Source organism: Xyrauchen texanus, chromosome 3, assembly GCF_025860055.1.
Source record: "Xyrauchen texanus isolate HMW12.3.18 chromosome 3, RBS_HiC_50CHRs, whole genome shotgun sequence".
Lineage (NCBI taxonomy): Eukaryota > Metazoa > Chordata > Actinopteri > Cypriniformes > Catostomidae > Xyrauchen > Xyrauchen texanus.
This window is the reverse complement of record NC_068278.1, coordinates 20,524,988-20,545,786: the sequence shown is the minus strand read 5'-3', so window position 1 is coordinate 20,545,786 and position 20,799 is coordinate 20,524,988. Positions and strand designations below refer to the sequence as shown.

Here is a 20,799-nt window from a genome sequence, read left to right as displayed (position 1 = left end):
ATTACTGAAAGCACAGAAACCAGTGCTGTAACAAATATGTTTTCTCCAGCCCTCTTCCAGATGCGTTCGTGCCAAAATCAATGTAGCCATGATCTGTCAAACCCTAATCAGTCCACCAGAGGGTAACAAAGAGATAACCCGAGACAACATCCTCTGTAAAATCACATATGTAGCCAATGGTAAGTGTGGCAGTTCACAGAGATCTGCACTGCCTGAACCTGCCCCTTAAGCAAGACACAAAGACCGAACCTGACCCGAACATGAAATTGCTCTCCTTTTATTTCCTTTCCAAAGGAGTGTATACATATGCATAGATGACTCTGAAAGATGGATTGCATGTGCATATGTATAATTTATTTTTCTACTTAATTAAAAACCCAATCTTATACATGAATTTGTAGGGTCCAAAATGTGTTGGGTCACAATGACCACGTTTACATGCACTTAAAAAACATTTATTGTTCAAGGATTTTTGCAGAAAGTGGCATTCTGAAACATTATGCAATCTAGAACACTGATTTCCATACGCCGTTTAAGGGATTATGAGAAATCAGTTTGACACATCCAGGTTTCTTCCGAAGAACACTGCTTATGTGGTCATGTAAACACATAAATGGTTTTCTTTCAGGTTTTTGAAGAGTGTGCATGTGTGTGAACTGACTAAATAACAAACCTCATAGGATGGAGACACAACAAATCAACACAGCGAAAATAATTCAGAATTTTGGAAGTCACAGGGAAAACCACATACACCATAAACTATACCCATTTCTACACACCGATTTAAAATATTGACTGTCCTTCACGTTCGCCGTATTTGTGCTCATATTTTTGAGAATTGCTCACTATTGCAGAGCAATTCTGCTGCAAGTCGCAATAGAAATTTAAGAATACAAACACTGCAACAACTCTAGAATATCTGGAAATAAAGGAGTGGAGAATAAAATAGCGAAGTCTTCCTCGGATGCCATGTTTGATATTTACACAAGCGTCACAGGGAAATTCCTGTGCTGTGGAGAAAGCTGCTTACTGACAGAGCCGCATGTTTATGGGAGTAAAGAGTATGCTGCTTGTGCAGTGATGGGAAGCACACTTTCTCACAATAAGATGCTTTCTCACAGTAAGACGCTTTCTGGTGTCCATGTAAACTTCGTTATTGTCCTTGGGTTGGGTAGCAGAACTCTAGCACTGCATTGGAGTTTGTTGTAGAAACCTTTTATTAATCACAGTTTGTCATATTATATATGTCACTTATTTAGAGTGTCACATTAACGCTGTGTTTATTTTGTTTCCAAGTAAACCCTGGTGGTTGGGCCCCTGCATCAGTCTTGCGAGCCATTGCCAAGAGAGAATACCCCAAATTCCTTAAACGCTTCACCACATATGTTCAAGAGAAGACCAGCAGTGAAGCTATTCTCTTCTGAAACACACTAGGTAACTCTTGGCTTGAACAGATGCCTTAAAGAAGCACTCAGTCATTTTTTGTTTATGTTGTGTTGGTCAATATGGCAGTTGTATTTGAGTTTCACTGACACCTAGCAGTGTGTATGCAGGATCATTCAAACAGATTAGTTTTCAAGTACCAATGCCTGTGCAGAAATTCACTAGTCACAGTCAGACATGATTAATTTAATCCATGAGTGAAAGCGTCCAATAACAGGGAGGTTATTGATAATAAGTGATAAATATTTAGCTTGCCATGTGATTCCAACATGGCAGCCTCCATGAGGGGACCCTCTCCATGTAGAATAAAACAGCTAGGTTACTAATATGACTGGGGTTTCATGCAAGAGGTTAAGATACTTATGTTTCTAAATTACTATTCAGTTCTGTAGGAGTACATTTTTTTAAAGCGGATTGCTGAGTGAACCTTTTAAAATAAAATTGATTTTCCAAATGTAAATCATAACCCATTGTACATTATATGTGATCTCTTGTTTTTCTCCCTTTATTGTTTTCTCTATCTTCAGATTGTTTAATCTGCATTCCCAGGATGCTTTCTGATTGAGTTGAAGAAATATCTCATTTACCATTTTCTAACATACACCAGAGAGAGCTGCTTTGCCCAAGTGCTCCTCAACACTATTAACACGAAACCTTTTTCAATCAGTACACTATACCTACAGAAAGAACAAAAGTCGAGCTTTAAAAGCACAGCAAGCCACCAACCCAAAACAGTCTGTTCATCTTTAAAAGACTTTACCCATTTTCTGTACGTGAGCTACGGCTCAGGTTTTGTTAAAGTGTTTTTATACATATTTTATCATAGTTTAACCTGTTTTAGGTATGGCTATGGTATTGATGTAAAAATATATACTGTAAACTTTGATGCCTTGATCTAATCACTGTTTCTTCTCAGCTATACTGGCTTTGTATAATATTATTTTGTCTTAGGGAGACTCTTTCAACCCTGATGATGAAGAGGATGTCAAACTTATGCCTTAAAGAGCATGTTGTACAGTTTGTTTCTAAATGTTTAACATTTACATGTGAAGTCATTACACATTTTGATTGTAATAATTACAAAATTTGATGGTTGGCAAAGCATATGATTAATGGGAACTGCCTGTACAAAATAATAATATTAAAAAGGTAGAGGGTATTTTGAAAGGCCTGTGGGCAATCTCTTGTACAGGATTATTATTGCTTTTATCTTTACTGATTATTATTTTTATTTATTTTTTCAGAATTATAAAAAGTGGTGGAACTACGATACACAAATGCTAGGACTCTAAAACAGCAGTTTCAAAATGCCATTCTACTTTTTCCTGAATTAATTTGTTTATTGCAGAATTTTACCCAGTTGGACTTTGCCACTCACACATTTGATAGGCAGTATTATTGCAGTTATACCATCTAAGCAACTTTTTGGCATTTCACATAGTTTTATAGTTTCAGCAAGTGTCACTTGTTGTTGTCTGACTCACATTTTTATGAAGCAGTTAATAATTCTGGCATCCACAATTACATATGTTCTCCAGTAGACTTTATAAAGGTATTACAAGTCATAACTTATCAGATGAGAAATGAAACTCATACAAAATAATAATTTTAATGTATGCATCTCTATCATATTGTGTTGGCTTGATGTTCACTTGCACGTAATAATCACATCCTAATTTTTCCATATTAAAAATTCTGATTTAATGTGTTAATTTCACGTGGGTATATATTTTTAAATAATTTGTTTTGTAAATTATTTTTATATTCTACATGTATGTAGGCTTTTTATTTAAACTAAATTGTGTGAAATAAGCAAAACTGTTGTTTTTATTTCTTTTCCATGTATTTTAATTTCTCACTAATCAATGTTTTATTTGAAGTTTTGGTTCAAAATACACAAAGAATATCTCACCCTAAACTTGTAAATTTACAAGTGTATAAATGTATATCTAGGTGGAGTATTTTTGATCACACAGAGCCCTGTTGACAAACCCAGGGGCTGATATGCCACCATGTGCATGAGATAGAGATGCCATGAAAGATAAGGATGATGGGAGGAGACTGAGAGGACACTGAGATTAACCGGTATCTGTGTAAAGCCGGTTTCATCTCTGCAGGTCTGTCTAGGGTCTCTCTGAGGTTAAGGCAATCAGCAGTGAGTGCCCTGGTGAGATGTGATGCAGGATAAGCTGATTGGCTAGCACACACTCTGGTGAGGCAAGAGCGTATAATGACGTTGCATCAGGAGAACTCAAAACATCTCACCACCTGCAAGTCTCAAAGCCTCCACCTCGAACAGCTATGTTCATGCACATTTAACAGTGTTCTTAAAATATTTCCCTAATAAGTCTTTTGTATAATTTGAATAGTTGGGGGAAAATTTATTTTTATAGTTCATTTTTTTTCTCCAGTTTGGTTTTGAGTCAGTGCTTTTAAGTGGCTTATGGGTTTGTGATCTCTTAAGAGTTGAAAAATAATAACAATAACACACTAAAATTAGCAATGCTCACAGTGACTCACAAAATACCTTCTTTGTAACTAGTGCATTGCTTTAGGATTGTAGTTTTTCCTTTAATAATTTTTCCACACTTTTTTTTGGTCAAATTTTCTCATTAGGCTAAAATTACCCAACAGGAATGAGAGAATATGACAAAAACAACAAAACAATGCATTATAAATGTTTTTATTACAAATAAATATACAAAACTTGCTTTTTATTTGTATCCAATCATTTGAATTGTGCCTTTGATAAAAATAGCTAGCACCCTTTCAATTTCCTCATGGCTAAACAAAAACAGGCGTTCCATTCTTTTCCATGACATGCACAACAAAACTGACTTAGTTCTTTTGTGTTGGCTTTTACTATCTAAACGAATAATGTACTGACACATCATGTGGTACATAGCACCTTTATGAAATGTTTTGTCCTGTCATGCCTCAGCACTACCCCTTTCAGACATGTTACATTAGTCACTCAGTTCATTCCTGTGTCATTAAAAAAATAAATAAATGTACATTCTGACACAAGAACCTTGGGGGTGACTGCTGAGTTGAGCAATTTTATAGTCGTTCTGTAATCCACTTGTGTACTGTAAACTCCTCTCTGTATTGGTACTGTCCTAAACCATTTTTTTTTTTTTAAAGTGCAATGAAGATTACATTTGACCTATTTGTAGATTATGTTTCCAGCAAGTTGGCATGCAAAAATATGCTCCCCTTTGCTGTCATCATTAAATAATCAGAGGTGAAAAATTAATAAAACATCCGGCAGGCCTTAAAGGTGGCAAGAACTGCATTGGTTTCGTGATCAGTGTTGGGTAAATTACAAAAAGAAATCCACTCAAATTACTAACTACTTCTCTAAAATTATAATAAGATTACTATACTTATTACATTGTTGAAAATGTAATCACATTACTAGTTAATTTTAAGTTACATTCTAAAACTATTGTCACAAACATCTGCTCAACAAATTCAAATTAATGTCTATTTTCTACTTTTTCATTGTTGCAGACCCTTCAGCTGTCACAGAAACACAAACAGATGTACATATGAACATATTAATTCACATTTTAATTGTATAACACTACTTTTTGTGCCTAAAGTAATTAGATTGCAGTAACTAATTACTTTGAAATCCAATTACACCCAACACTGTTCATGATATACAATGGCATGTCATATGCTGGCCAATAATCAATGACTTCTGTATCTTTAAGTACAGGTTGCAGTGGATCTAAAATGAGATTTTCTCTATAAAGCAATATTAGGCTTAAAAAAACAGGTCTGATACTCAGATGTTATTTAGAAATACTGGCACTAGTCTTTTGAACAGAGCTGGTCTTGACTCAGAGCTGGTCTTTTATTTGAACAGTTTCACCTTGAAAACTTGCCTGGAGTTCTTTAGCAGAACATGGAAACAAGAAACAATCAGAATTCTGTATTTCTTTGTCATCCTTGAAAGTAATCTAAATTAATATTAATTTGTCCCTTGATGTAGAGATCCTCTTTGTTTATGGCTCTTTTGCATCTTCAAACAGTCTCAAGATGCTTGTTTAGTGCATCTTCTAGGAGCTTCTTGCAAATTCACTTTTGATCTATAAACAAAAGACAAAAAGCAGTTATACCGGTTACTGCAGATTATATCCTTTTAAAGAATCCCTATTTTAATTTGAATAATTTACCCCACTGGTCTCAGTCACCATTAATGGTGACTAGGGCTGTGTCAATACAATCAAATATGAATATATTACGACACATTTTATCATGATATTGTATCGATACTTTAGATCCATGTAGCGATATTTATATGAATCTATTTGTGTACACTGTTACTTCCAAATCAATTTAATGAGCTCACCAAGAGACAAAAACGTGATTTTTCAAGCTACATACTCTTCATCAGACATTAGTATATACCCATATGAATTGAAATTGAAAGTGGAATTTCAATCAAATTATGATATTGTGATGTATCGCAATATAACGAATCATGTATGTGTATTGCAATACGTATTGTGAGGTGCCACACGACACCTAGCCCTAATGGTGATCGAAACATTTTCTAACATTTCCTTTTGTGTTCCATGGAAGAAAGAAAGTCATTTGGGTTTTGAACAACATAAAGGTGAGTAAATTGTTACAGAATTTTTACTTTTGGGGGAACTAACCCTTTTAAATGTACAGATCTTAAATGAAATTGCCATGCTTACTAACAGATAACAGCCCCAGGTCATGTGATTCTTACCTGTTATGAGTCATGTGACTTTTAACCAGGTGTCCAGCAGCAAGTGCAGACATGAGTGACAGCTCCCCTGCAAGGACAGTAGCACACACCACCTTGGCAAGCTGTCGGGCATTCTCACCCGGGCACTCCTGACAAGCACCCAGCACACCTAACATCTGACATACAAAAAGAGAGAATAAAAACAAAATTAGCTGTATATCCAAAAAGCAAACTCAAAAATCTTTCATAAACCAAAAATAAATTTTTGTAATACATATTAACACCCTGTAACAATGAAGTGTAAATACCTGTAAACAAGCTTGCTGGGGAGGAAGGTTAGTGCCCCCTCCAACAGTGCCTAGCTCAATGGAGGGCATAGTACAGCTGATATAGAGATCCTCCCCTGTGGGGCCTGAGGCTTCCATTAAAGTGATACAATTGGAGCTGCCCACTGTCTGAGCTGGATCCTGTAAAGGTGAGAGATATTCTGTTAAAACAATTGCTATTTAAAGTGTGCCAGCTCTGTACATTGCATTGACTTTTTACATTGCAATAAAATACTGTGCCTGATATATACTGTAAACAAGATGGTATTAACAACTCTTGCCTGTCCACATGCAATATAGATGGCAGCTACGATGTTGGCGGCATGAGCGTTATAACCCCCGATGCTTCCAGCCATAGCAGATCCAACCAAGTTCTTACTGATGTTTACATCTACCAGAGCCTCAGTTGTCGTCTTTAAAACCTGGACACAAAGACAAACTTTGTTTAGCTAAAGAAACTATTAATAATCTAATGGACACAATTCCATCATGCAAGTTCTGTAGAAAATATATACTGTAAAGCAGGATGAGAGATTCTTTACCTCTTTGACAACATTGGCTGGTATTGTGGTTTCACAAACCACAGACTTGCCCCTTCCCTCAATCCAGTTGATGGCGGCTGGTTTCTTGTCAGTACAAAAGTTTCCACTAATGGCCAAGACTTGCAGCTCTGGAAATTCCTCTTTCAGCCTGGCGAGAGCCTGTTCTGTGCCCTGTTGGCCAAAATTAAATGAAGGATTACTGCATAAGCTCTGAATAAAAACTTGACAAAATAAATAGCATCCAACTTTTAATACTGGTTGTGACCATGATTTACAATGTTGGAGACATGCAATTCAACGTACTTTGGAGATCATGTTCATCCCCATTGCATCTCCAGTTCTGGACTGGAATCGAATGTACAGGTTGCGACTTGCAAGACCAATTAGAAGCTTCTCTAGTCGTGCAAACCTATGTTAAATATGACAAAATGTTAAGTAATCATGATTAAATAAAAACTGTGAAAATGAATCTATTGGTTCCCAGTTGATTCTGTACCTGCTGGTCTGATCAAAGGCCTCTTTGATGCACTTGAAGCCCTCAGGGCTCTCCAGCCAGGCCTTGACTTCAGCTGCCTGACAGGCAGAAGGCAAACGAACCACTGGCCCTCGGGTCATTCCATCTGCAAGAACACGGCTACTGGCACCCCCGGCCAACTATGGGTAAGCCACTTTACAGTTACACTAAACATTACGCGACTTTGCACCAGTAAAGAGAAGTGAAGTATGTGTTGTCCCTTACTAAATAAAAACAGGAAAAACTAATGGAAATACTGCTTACAGCTATAGCTCTGCAGCCTCTATTTGTGCTGGCAACTAGGCAGCCCTCAGTTGTTGACATAGGGACCTGAAACTGCTTTCCGTCCAATAACAGTGGACCAGCCACCCCAACAGGAACTGGCATGTAACCAATAACATTCTCACAACATGTTCCCATCACCTGCAATGCAAAAAGTGAAAATGATGTCAAAACTAAGCAATTCCTATCCAACATTAAAGAATCCCTAAGTCAGTCAGGATGTAATTTTTTTTAAGGAAATGCCTGCTTGTGCAAAGCTTAAGGATTTTCCTGAAGATTTGATGTTCAAATGTTGAAAAGTTAAAGTACCTTAGCAGACAATAGGGAGGTCATAAAATATCAATATACACTGCATGCCAAATTTGAAGGCAAATTGTATTCCTCAGGATTAATATTTATTGTTGAACAAACACAATGCTCTCAGTCAATCCAAAATGTCTTTGAACCTCAAAACTGAATGTTTAACAAAGGAAAAGTTAGTTTTGTCTTACATAGGGGAATATATAAGTGTGCACAATTATTAGGCAACTAAATTACAAAAATTATTTCACCCAACTAAATTGTTTATTCTCAATTTTCAGAGTAGGTGCAACAAATAAGTAACACAAAATGACATTTTTGGTCTTTTAAAAATATTCTTTTGTAGTTTCATTTTATGATTGGTTTTCCGCTGATTGGTTCTCATTCCCTGATTGTTTCCCCAGGTGTTCCTTGTTTTCCCTTGTGTATTTAAGCCCTTGTTTCAGCCAGTTCATTTGTCAGTTCTTGCATGTTTTATTATGCTCTGTGCTAGGTTCCCTGTGTTTTTCTTTATTCTGAGTTTTCGTGTTTATTTTAATAAAGCTACACTTAGATCCTCATTCTTTGCCTGTCTGTGATTCCTTGCCGATTCTAACTTTTTCTTTTTTATTCTGTTCCAATAGTGGCTTTTTCCTTGCAATTATTTCCCATAAGGCCTGCAACCCTGAGTCTTCTCTTTACTGTTGTACATGAAACTGGTGTTGAGCAGGTAGAATTCGATGAAGCTGTCAGCTGAGGACATGTGAGGCGTCTATTTCTCAAACTAGAGACTCTGATGCACTTATCCTCTTGTTTAGTTGTACATCTGGTCTTCCACACATCTTTCAGTCCTTGTTAGAGTCAGTTGCCCTTTGTCTGAAGACTGTAGTGTACACCTTTGTATGAAATCTTCAGCTTTGTTTGGCAATTTCAAGCATTGTATAGCCTTCATTCCACAAAACAATGATTGACTGACGAGTTTCTAGAGAAAGCTGTTTCGTTTTTGTCATTTTTGACGTAATATTGACCTTAAGACATGCCAGTCTATTGCATACTGTGGCAACTCAAAAATAAACACAAATACAATGTTAAGCTTCATTTAACGAACCAAACAGCTTTCAACAAGTGATTTTCTAGTACCAAATTAGCAATTTAGCATGATTACTCAAGGATAATATGTTGGAGTGATGGCTGTTGGAAATGGGGCCTGTCTAGATTTGATTACAAATGACTTTTTTTTTTTTTTTAAATATTGATGATGCTGTTTTTTACATCAGTATTGTCCTAACTATACTTTGTGATCAGTTGAATAATCTTTGTCCTTTGATAATGATTTGGGTCGAATTTAATGGAAAACTATTAAAGTTATACTCCATGGTGCTGTGGAAATTTTTTACAGCCTACCAAGGCAGTGCACCAGTGGTGTTTCAAAACAGCTTTGTGAATTCCCCCTTCCCATTCTGTCATTGATTGAACATACAGATAGTCACGCCCCCTTAGTGAAGCCCACCTAATGTCGCCTCTAGATATGGCTGGGGTCCATCCTTAAATGCTTGCCATCCTTCTATTTGTTTGCCCATTTTATCGTACGCAAGGTAAAAATCTCAAGTCCAGTCACTTACAACAATAAAGAACACCTATAATCAACAAGCTGCATGATTTGTGGTAACAATCATATCCATATGCCAAAGTTTAATACTAATGGTTAGAGGTTTGTTGCAAGCAACAACAATTAAACTTTGTATTATGTGATGACCTCATGTTTCACCTTAGAGTAGTCATAGTCTTTATAGGGCAGGCAGGCGAGAGCTGAGGCCTCCGGGAGTTTGGAGGTGAGCATTTTCCTACGGATCATCACCCCTCTCTCAGGGGTTTCCATCATGGCCTCCAGTTTGTAAGCTGGGATGTGTTTTGAGTTTACCAACACAATCACCTCTTTATCACTGAGGTACCGAGCACCCATCTGCAGTCAAAAGAGGTGAAATTTTAAAACTCCCACTCATACACATACAGGAATTTAAGTAAAAGAAGTCTAATCTTAAAAGCAAATGGTGTGACTAGATGCTTTTGATCTTGTCAAATGTCAAAGACTAATTGGCTAAAAGTAAGAGTGCAAAGACGGGAATCTCATTAGAGATTACAGGAGTCAAAGCAGGTTTCAGTACCTCTGTGAACCTAGAATTGGCTCACGTGGCTCGTAGTGCACGACACCGCAGAGACTCCGCATGTGGAGGCTAATGTTACTCTCTGCAATCCACATACAACTTACCACATGCCTCATTGAGAGAGAGAACCACTAATCACGACCACCAGGAGGTTACCCCATGTGAATCTACCCTCCCTAGCAACCGGGCCAATTTGGTTGCTTAGGAGTCCTGGCTGGAGTCACTCAGCACACCCTGGATTCGAACTCGCGACTCCAGGGGTGGTAGTCAGCGTCAATACTCATTGAGCTACCCAGGCCCCAAAAGCTAGAGTTAATCTTTATATAGAAAGATCTACTTTCTAAACAAACAAACAGACCGACCAACAGTACTATTGCTTTGAAAACTCCCTTACGTATGGGTTTTTTAGAATGGACAGACAGTCTTCCACAGGTCTGGGTTCAGCAGGTACATTGATCTCAGACTCCAACACTTCTGTGTTTTCCTGAGATTCATCCCCTCCCACTACAAAAGTGCTTTTATGTTCAGGCTCCTTTAGGGCAGGCAGGGGTCGAATCACTAAATCTGAAAGAGATAAATGACAGTTTACATTTAAAAATGTTGGATTTTTAGGGATTGAATAAAAAAATGAAAAAGTAGGGTAAGGATGAATACCTCGTTCCTCTTTGGTAACAACAGGAGAGGGAGTTGGGGGGTTTTCAGGCTTGCTGGAAGAGGGAAGCTCCTTTCTGCAGCACTGGTCAGGAGACCATTTCTGAGCCAGCAAGGAGCCTGGAGTAGGGACTTTCAAGGACAGGGTAGACTCCATCTCCACTTGCTCAAAGAAAATGTACTTGACGGCAAGGAACAGGGCAAGGCTCAATGTGATCATCTGCTCGATGTCCATGCTGATCAATCTAAATGCACAGACACAATGAACAACAATAATCACATAATGTCACTCTCATTAGGAAATGCATAGGCTTAAATGACTATATAATCCATTATCAAACATTATGTAAAATAGGCTTGCAAGAGAACTAATCATAATCAAATTCATACAACTATAAATATAAAAAGAAAATCTAAACAATAGAAAAATCCTCCAAGTAGACCTTTCTGAATTTATAGGGTCAATAAATAAACAAAAAGATCTCTAGTACGCCTACCTGGACAGATAAAAATGCCACAGGGGCATGTCTGGCTCAATCCTCTTCGGCATATTGTCATTCATGCTCACTACAACTTGTGGAATATTAAGAGTTCTGTTACTTGACGCTGGATCAGCAATCCACCGACTATGGGCATGAACCATCACCAGGCCAAGAGACTGCAATGTTCCAACAATCCAATAATCCAGACAATTAGAGAACAAATCATGGGTAAATGCTTGAGCAAATCCCAGTAAGTAAAGATCATAGTTTTTGTAGATTAGCATCATACCATGATCATTTTAACCCTTTGTGTGACAGGGTTTGGCTTGTTGTCTTCTTCTTCCTCCAAAACTCTAGAAAAGTGACTCAACTGCCAGATAGGCCGTCCCTCTCTGCTCTCTCTGGACAACTGTGTGAAATAAGTATATGTCTTAGATATGTTCTAGCCTTCCCTTATGTTTATTACACAGAAATGTCCCCACATACCTCCAGCACAAGAGAGACACAGGCTGGGAAGAAAGTCATGAACACAAAGTAGTTGGCTAGGACAGACATGCAACCAAAGCAGCACATGATCTCAAGCTGCCGGACACCTACAGAAAAAATTAATTCATAAGTTGAGTTAAACTAATATGTTTAAAGGGAAAATTCACTCAAAAATGTAATTCTATCATTCATAAACTACCATGTTGTTCCAAAACATGTATGATGTTCTTTCTTCCGTGAATATCAAAAGGAGATGTTAGGCAGAATGACAGTCTCAGTCACCATTCACTTTCATTGTATAGAGAAAAAAAATGCAATGTAAGTAAATGGTTACAGACAGGGCTGGGAATTGACACAGATTTCCTGATTCGATTCCGATTCACAAACTCTTGATTCGATTAATTTTGCTGCGATTCAATATTGATACATATGGGTATATTTCAGTTATAATGTCTCCTTTGTATATATATATATATATATGAAAGACATTTATGCTGTTAATTATACAGGGGTCCTTCTAACTAGGTACATTATGAAAATATAAATTTTACTAGTTATGTTTTATTTGTTTTTCATCATTTTGTTCACATTTAGTTTTTTTTAAATGAACAATTCCATGTATTTAGTCAATAAATAATATATTAAATTGCATATATTCTTTTGTTACATGCTTATTGTTTAATTGCAGAATTCTTGGATCTTGTCTTTGGACACACACGGAACAACTTTTACTCTCAACACACAGTGAAAGGATCTCGCTGTTGAATACGTCACCACTACACTACACAAGTACTGGTGAGTAAAATCTAAACATTTACCAGCCAGTTGACAAATATACAAATTTCAATCACATTGCACAAAAGCTGGTTGATAATGCAAGTGATTTCCTCTCATTGTAGTAGAGGGTTGTGCATAGAGTACAAGATCGATCTTGGGATTTAGGAATCGATATAGAGTTTGTTCAAATGAAGATTGCGATGCATTGGAAAGTTGATATTTTCACACACCCCTATAACTGAGAAAAAACATACTGCCTAACATCTCATTCTGTGTTGCACGGAAGAAAGAACACCTTTATGGTTTGGAACATCATGAAGGTGAGTAAATTATAACACAATTTTCATTTTTGGGTGAATTATCAATTTGATGTATTTGACTATCAATTCATCCAGTACTCATTCTGTTGGTTTCAGTCCCATATAGAAGGGTGACATTTACCTGACATTGTACCAACGCCAATCACCAGGCACTCCACAAGAGCATCAAGAGTAAAAGTGGGCCCCAAGACAGCCATTCCTTTGGCAATATTCTCTCTCACCTCATCCTACAGGATGAAAAATAGAAAGCTTTTCTTAAAAACAAGTGATTAAAATGATCAGAGCCCTATTTACTTAATCCTCAGTTCAAACATGCAAGTACCTGTGAGTTTGAACTCAAAGCAAATTTGGCCAGAGTGCACGCTTTGGAGAGATCAATCAACAGTAGAAAGAATGGCAATGCCTCACTGGGAATAATAATAGAAAATATATTTATGTATTATTAGTATTTTAAACATTCCCAAACAATGAAGCCATCAATTAATGGTAGGGCTTTGTAAAGCAATCTAGCCGGAATGATACAAAATAAAAAATTTACATACTTGAGGCCTGTAAGCTCCTTGTCCAGGAAGTGAATCACAACCGTGCTGAACACAAAACTGGAGAAAATTGTGAAAAGTCCTGCAATGCCTGTAATAGAAATGTTGAAATAGCCATTAACATTTGCAATTAATATTAGCTCATGAAGTGACAAATACATTTTCCCTCACAGTTTTAAACAATACAACTCACCCAATATATATTTGGACCCTAATTGCCGAAGATTTTGGAATTGAAAGTAAATATATACGATTGCTATGCATCTTGTGATTGTCAGGATGATAATATCGCTGCTTAGGATTTGCTGCTGACAAAACAAAAAGAAAAAATCATTAGTAGACTTTAATGAGATATACTGTATATAACTATGCAGAACTTCACATCTACTGCCACCATGCTACAATCCATTTACAACACCATTTCCACACTTTGATACAGTACCTCCTCTAATTTGGGGCAATCAAAGTTCCAGCCACAAATCTGGCTATTGCCAGTGAACATATTCATAGACATCATGCAGAGTGTGAGGGTCACAGTAGCCACAATGACTTCCCAGGAATGGGAGGCCACGAACAGGCCATGGATTCTGAAAAGTCTCGTCAGCATGTTGAAGGTGTTTTACAGTAACTTGCTGTAGATGACGTTGCATGAAAGAATGCAAGGGAGAAACTTGTTAGAACTGTACTTCAGTCACTTGTTACATCGCAGTTTGACAAACAGGGAATATAGTACAAAACCATGCACAAAAAGTCCGAAAAATTAACCTCAAATGAACAGAAACTCTTGAACAAGTGCACGTAGGATACAATTGATCTTTAAGTTAAAGAAAATGTGTTTTGAGAATAAACAAACCTTTTAGTCTTTGGTTAGTTCATAGCAGAATAGCTTTAATTAGTCTTTGTGTTATGTATACCCTGTCTTGTTTCACTGTTGCCCTTTTGTTTGCCATTTTTGTCACTTTTGCATTTCTTAGTTTTCACTTTAGTCCCTTATGTAACTCCATAGTCTTTTTGTTAGCGTTCGTGTTTTCTGTCATTGTTTTCACCTGTCCTCAATAGTTTGCCTTTTGCTTCTGTTAATCACCTTGTTATCTTGTTTGAGTTCTGTTTGTTCATTGCCCCCTTTTTCCCATGTTTATGTATTTATACCCTGTTTCTTTGTTCAGTCCTTGTCTATCGTTGTTTGATGTTAGCCTGGTGTGTGTTTCCTTCCCGAGTCCTCTGTTTGTTTACATCGTGTTTAGTTAACAGTTTTTATGTTTGATTTCCCCATTGTGTGTTGTTCCTTTGTGTTTACCTGTTTGTTAATTAAATAAAGTTTAAACTGCGTTTGGATCCGCATCTCCTCGTCTGCCTCGTTACTCAAGCGTTACAGAACGATAGACCACACATGGATCCAGCAGCTATACGGGCCACATGCCGGCTGCTCAACTTGCGGCAAGAAGACCAGCCTTTGGTAGACCACGCTCTCTACTTTCTCCTCCTGGCGACCTTTACGGACTTCCCGGACTCCGCATTGGTGTTTTTTTTTAAGGACAGCTTAAATCCCTCGCTGAGGGAGCGGGTGCCACAGGCAACGCCCGGCTGCACTCTCCGCGACTACCTGGAGACGACCCTACTAGCGTGCAGCTCACCGCTCCCTGTCACACCAGCCAGCGGCCACGCCTGTCACAGTGAGCGAGCCAGCGGCCACGCCTGCCCCGGTCTGCGAGCCAGCGGCCACGCCTGCCCCGGTCTGCGAGCCAGCGGCCACGCATGTCACAGTGAGCGAACCAGCGCCTACGGCCTCTACCGTCAGCGAGCCTGAGCCCTCGTCAACCACGGTCAGCGAGCCTGAGCCCTCGTCAACCACGGCCAGCGAGCCTGAAGCCACGCTGACCAGGAACAGCATCCCAGCTTCGCCAGTCGCATCAGCCCGGAGGAAGAGGAGAAAGGGAGAGGTCTCTGCACTCCAGCCTCCGCCTGCCGCAGCCCCATGCCCTAAACCCCCCTTGGCTCTGCCCTCAGCGCCCGGCGAACCCAAGCCGGCACATACCACGGTAACCAAGCCAGAGCCTGTAGCCTCAGACGTCAGTGAGCCAGTGCCGATAGCCTCAAACGTCAGTGTGCCAGTGCCTGTAGCCTCAGATGTCCCTGAGCCAGCGCCTGTAGCCTCGACCGTCCCTGAGCCAGCGCCTGTAGCCTCGACCGTCCCTGAGCCAGCGCCTGTAGCCAGGACCGTCCAAGAGCCAGCGCCAGTGGTCATGCCCGTCCTAGAGCCAGCGCCTCCCGAGCCTTCCAGGGCTCCGCCTCCCGAGCCTTCCAGGGCTCCGCCTCTCGAGCCTACCAGGGCTCCGCCTCCCCAAGTCTCTCAAGTCTCTCGAGTCTTCCAGGGCTCCGCCTCCCCAAGTCTCTCAAGTCTCTCGAGTCTTCCAGGGCTCCGCCTCCCAAGTCTCTCAAGTCTCTCGAGTCTTCCAGAGCTCCGCCTTCCGAGTTTCCCGAGCTTTCCAGAGCTCTGCCTTCCGAGTTTCCCGAGCTTTCCAGAGCTCCGCCTTCCGAGTTTCCCGAGCTTTCCAGAGCTCCGCCTTCCGAGTTTCCCGAGCTTTCCAGAGCTCCGCCTTCTGAGCTTTCCAGAGCTCCGCCTCCTGGGCTTTCCAGAGCCCCGCCTTCCGAGCTTCCTGAGCTTTCCAGAGCTCCGCCCTCCGAGCTTCCCAGAGCTCCACCTCTCAAGCCTCTCGAGCCTTCCAGGGCTCCGCCTCTCAAGCCTCTCGAGCCTACCAGGGCTCCGCCTCCCAAGTCTCTCGAGTCTTCCAGGGCTCCGCCGCTCAAGCCTACCAGGGCTCCGCCCCTCAAGCCTCTCGAGCCTCCCAGGGCTCCGCCTCTCAAGTCTCTCGAGTCTTCCAGGGCTCCGTCTCTCAAGCCTCCCGAGCTTTCCAGAGCTCCTCCTCCCGAGCCTCCTGGGGCTCCGCCTCTCAAGCCTCCCAGGGCTCCGCTCTCGAACCTCTCGAGCCTTCCAGGGCTCCGCCTTCCAGGCCTCTCGAGCCACCCAGGGCTCCGCCTCTCGAGCCTTCCATGGCTCCGCCCCCGAGTCTCCTACGGCTCCGCCCCCAGAGCCTCTCGAGCCTCCTGCGGCTCCGCCCCCAGAGCCTCCTATGGCTCCGCTTCCAGAGCCTCCTATGGCTCCGCCTCTCGAGCCACTCAAGCCTTCGACGGCTCAGCCCTCAGAGCCTCCCGAGCCTCCTACGGCTCCGCCACTCAAGCCTTCGACGGCACCGCCCTCAGAGCCTCCCGAGCCTCCTACGGCTCCGCCTCTCGAGCCACTCAAGCCTTCGACGGCTCCGCCCTCAGAGCCTCCCGAGCCTCCTACAGCTCCGCCTCCCGAGCCTCCTACGGCTCCGCCTCTCGAGCCACTCAAGCCTTCGACGGCTCTACCCTCAGAGCCTCCTACGTCTCTGCCCCCAGAGACTCCAGAGCCTTCCTGGTCTCCGTTCCTAAAGCCTCCCACGGCGCCACCTACCTCGGCTCCGCCTCCTGAGCCTCCTTCAGCTCCACCTCCTGAGCCTCCCTCAGCTCCGCCTTCTGGGCCTTCCGAGCCATCACCTCCCTTGGCTCCGCCTCCCTTGGCTCCGCCGGCCTCCCCAGTGGCCACTCCATCTCCTAGGCCACCAAAACCGGCCTCTGTCCTGTGGTCACCTCCCAGGTCCCCTGAACCGGCCCTTGGCCCATGACCACCTCCCAGGCCACCAAAGCCGGCCTCTATCCTGTGGCCTCCTCCCAGGCCTCCTGACCCGGTCCCTGTCCTGTGGCCTCCTCCCAGGGCTTCTGACCCTGTTCCCGTCCTGTGGCCTCTTCCCAGACCTCCTGACCCAGTCCCGTGGCCTCTTTCCAGGCCCCCTGACCCAGTCCCTGTCCTGTGGCCTCCACCCAGGCCTCCTGACCCAGTCCCTGTCCAGTGGCCTCCTCCCAGGTCCCCCAAACCTGTCCTTGCCCTGTGGCCAGCTCCCAGGCCTCCTGCACCTACCCTTTCCCGGTGGCCAGCTCCCAGACCATCGAAACCTGTCCCTGCCCGGTCGATACCACCCCGGCCTCCTAAACCTGTCCCTTTGTGCCCCCATGGACTGCCTAATTGTCCCTTGTGCCCCCGTGGACTGTCTCATCTCCCTTTGTGCCCCCGTGGACTGTCTCATCTCCCTTTGTGCCCCCGTGGACTGTCTCATTTCCCTCGTGGCCCCCTTGGACTTCCTGCCTGCCCTCTGTGCCCCTTGGACTGCCTCCTTGTTCTTGTGCCCCCGGTCTGCCTGTCTGCCCCGGTGCCATCATTTTGTTCTCTGTGGGATTTTTGTCTTTTGTCTTTGTCTTCTAGGATCGTCTGGAAGCTGATCCTTTGAGGGGGGGCTCTGTTATGTATACCCTGTCTTGTTTCACTGTTGCCCTTTTGTTTGCCATTTTTGTCACTTTTGCATTTCTTAGTTTTCACTTTAGTCCCTTATGTAACTCCATAGTCTCTTTGTTAGCGTTCGTGTTTTCTGTCATTGTTTTCACCTGTCCTCATTAGTTTGCCTTTTGCTTCTGTTAATCACCTTGTTATCTTGTTTGAGTTCTGTTTGTTCATTGGCCCCTTTTTCCCATGTTTATGTATTTATACCCTGTTTCTTTGTTCAGTCCTTGTCTATCGTTGTTTGATGTTAGCCTGGTGTGTGTTTCCTTCCCGAGTCCTCTTGTTTGTTTACATCGTGTTTAGTTAACAGTTTTTATGTTTGATTTCCCCATTGTGGGTTGTTCCTTTGTGTTTACCTGTTTGTTAATTAAATAAAGTTTAAACTGCGTTTGGATCCGCATCTCCTCGTCTGCCTCGTTACTCAGGCGTTACACTTTTGTAGTTACATTGCACCATAATAACAGATGGCCTGACACAAATTGAATGTGCTAAACAGATATCTGATGTGACAGATGATTCCCTGATAGACAGTGTCATCTGTTTCTATATGTACAGTTGTGATTGTGCTATATTGACTGGCATAATTATTCATTACATCAAGTATTCTGGTGATAATAGGACATACATTTGAAATCATTAACCAATATGACCAAACCTCGTAAATAAAAGCTGAGTCACCTACATGCCTCAATAAATAAATATATATATATATATATATATATATATATATATATATATATATACACACACACACACACACACACACACACACACACACATACATACATGCAAATTACGACCCAATACCAATAAAGTCCTCTTTACAAAGGAACTTTGTCCCACTTTGTCTTTTTAACATTCTAACTTCTTTAACCAACAATTAAAATTACTTTTAATCGTTAAATGATGTTGAATAACATTATTCTTCTTACAAGGATACCGACTTTTTAATTCTACTTTCAGGATTCAGGCCCTGCATCATTAACAGTGCTGTTTAACCAGTCACTTGTGTAATCATGGCGAAATCGAATGGAAATGACATTTGAAACACGGAAAATAGAACACAGAACTCACGTTTAAATAAACCATGTATGGTACATCAGAGGCAGGTACTTACCGTTGAGGGTTTAAGAATTAGTGCGCTAAGAGCTGGTCACTTAAAAATCCTCCACATAAGCAAATGAGTAAATAAAAACCTACATCTGTATGCACAATTTAATATCTAGCAGTAGATTTCATAATTAGAGTTGCCTTAATAAATAAACACAGACAGACGGTATTAATCCATATCCCATCGGTTGAGACAGACAGGACTCCAATGGCTCACCGGCATCCTCCTCTAATTCTCATGGAGTGATGGCATGGCTCTGCGTCAGTCACTCTTAGAGCCAATCAAATCCTCGAACCACGCAAATGCACACGGAAACCACGCCCAGTTGCTTGGTAAACGGTGTAGGGCGTGTCCTGGTGGAGAACGCGTGATCTGGCCATCATTTAAATGTGTATGAGGTCTTTGAACCTCACCCTTGACGGAGCATTCATACAAGAATAGCTGTAATAAATAAAAAAAATAGAAGAAATTACATTAAGTTATTATATATAAATTTTTTATTTTTTTTTACAATAATATACTTATGGGCTATTTCATTAAATATATTCCAGAATTTATAATAATGTAAAATAAGATGAACAATATGAATTAGTGAATAAAAATATAAACAAACGTGAAAATCTGAAAATGTTTTTAATGCTTTGTTAACTTCACTCCAACTTCCCATTTTTACAAATGTCCTTTGATTACAGGTTCCTTGTTCAGTATTATTAGTAATATTGAACTTGTTTTAGCAGAGATGGGCCACTTCTATTTCACCCAAAAATGTAAATTATATCAACATTTACCCGCGCCGTGCATTACATTTTTCTGCTGAACACATTTGAAGGAAAACAGTAAAATATCTCAGCTCAGTAGGTCCTTAAAATGCAAATGGATGGTGATCAGACTTACAAGAGCAGCGCAGTTTACAGTTGAGTAGGAGGAATGCTGTACAGAAGCTTGGTTGATTTTGATCTGTATTTATCTGTTTGTTTACTCACAATGGTGCGTTTGTGTGCTTATCCTGGATGTCTCAACAAAGAGAAAAATGTGAGATTATGCCCATAACATGCCAACGCGAATCCGTCACATGAGAGATGTGTATGCAGCACTCTCGTGAATGCATATACGGCTGCTGACCGAAAGCGATGGTTTAGAGTTTAAATATTTAAATAAAGTAATTAAATATTGATATTTTTTGCAACAAAAGTGATTGCATCGCTTTAAAAGATATTAATTTAACTGCTGGAGTCATATGGATGAAGTTTAGGATGACTGTCTGTGATTTGAGTTGAGATATTTGTCTTCAAATGTGTTCTGGTGAAGAAAGAAAAGTCATGTCAAAGACAGACGATAGATAGATTGATTTTACATTTACGCATTTGGCAGACGCTTTTATCCAAAGCGACTTATACAGTGCACTTATTACAGGGACAATCCCCTGGAGCAACCTGGAGTTAAGTGCCTTACTCAAGGACACAATGGTGGTGGCCGTGGGGTTCGAACCAGCGTCCTTCTGATTAACAGCCCTGCGCTTTAGCCACACGCCACATTTTCTATTTTACCACATAGAAAACAAATACTTTGTGTGAATGACGTTTTTTCAAATATTTTGCCATTATAATATGTAGCGCTTATTTATTTATTTATTTATATAATTTTATTTATTTATATTATTTTGGGAAATAATAGTATGATGTCACGCAAATTACTTCTCGCGAATCGCGATCAAGTCAGTGGTCGTGATTCTGACCAAT

General features: G+C 40.9%; 2 protein-coding genes across 6 annotated transcripts in view; one reads left to right on the top strand and one right to left on the bottom strand.

Moving 5' to 3' along the window:
* cert1a (ceramide transporter 1a) overlaps positions 1–4,131 on the top strand; it is a 29,380-nt gene extending 25,249 nt beyond the window's left edge. For 2 of the 3 annotated variants that reach the window (XM_052101644.1, XM_052101628.1), the window contains 3 exons: positions 50–179; positions 1,297–1,434; positions 1,971–4,130. In XM_052101644.1, the coding sequence (XP_051957604.1) occupies positions 50–179; positions 1,297–1,424 (258 nt within the window). In that variant the 3' untranslated portion in view covers positions 1,425–1,434; positions 1,971–4,130. Of the gene's footprint in view, positions 1–49; positions 180–1,296; positions 1,435–1,970 lie in introns of all 3 variants that reach the window. The other variant, XM_052101636.1, reaches the window with a different exon arrangement.
* Positions 4,132–4,329: 198 nt separating this feature from the next.
* hmgcra (3-hydroxy-3-methylglutaryl-CoA reductase a) lies at positions 4,330–19,281 on the bottom strand. 3 transcript variants are annotated; one of them, XM_052101608.1, is made up of 20 exons: positions 19,067–19,281; positions 13,975–14,164; positions 13,726–13,840; positions 13,536–13,623; positions 13,316–13,400; positions 13,115–13,220; positions 11,897–12,003; positions 11,700–11,819; positions 11,426–11,586; positions 10,932–11,173; positions 10,672–10,841; positions 9,881–10,075; positions 7,816–7,974; positions 7,534–7,691; positions 7,341–7,446; positions 7,038–7,208; positions 6,777–6,917; positions 6,478–6,636; positions 6,191–6,345; positions 4,330–5,540 (listed from the first exon to the last, which is right to left on the bottom strand). In XM_052101608.1, the coding sequence occupies exons 2-20, from the start codon at positions 14,137–14,139 to the stop codon at positions 5,486–5,488; spliced, it is 2,658 nt and encodes an 885-aa protein (XP_051957568.1). In that variant the 5' UTR covers positions 14,140–14,164; positions 19,067–19,281; the 3' UTR covers positions 4,330–5,485. The 3 variants fall into 3 exon arrangements, with proteins under 3 accessions (XP_051957568.1, XP_051957577.1, XP_051957560.1); XM_052101617.1 differs by having other exon boundaries at positions 13,726–13,837; XM_052101600.1 differs by having other exon boundaries at positions 10,672–11,173; positions 13,726–13,837.
* Between the last annotated feature and the right edge of the window lie 1,518 nt (positions 19,282–20,799).

What these genes read in the sequence shown, in the direction of transcription:
- hmgcra (XM_052101600.1), bottom strand. Translation starts at nt 14,139, where the DNA reads ATGCTGACGAGACTTTTCAGAATCCATGGCCTGTTCGTGGCCTCCCAT. An exon ending in AAAGGGTTAAAATGATCATG is followed by an intron (nt 11,587 to 11,699) that starts GTATGATGCTAA and finishes GGAACATTGCAG; the next exon opens with TCTCTTGGCCTGGTGATGGT. An exon ending in TCTATATTGCATGTGGACAG is followed by an intron (nt 6,637 to 6,776) that starts GCAAGAGTTGTT and finishes TCACCTTTACAG; the next exon opens with GATCCAGCTCAGACAGTGGG.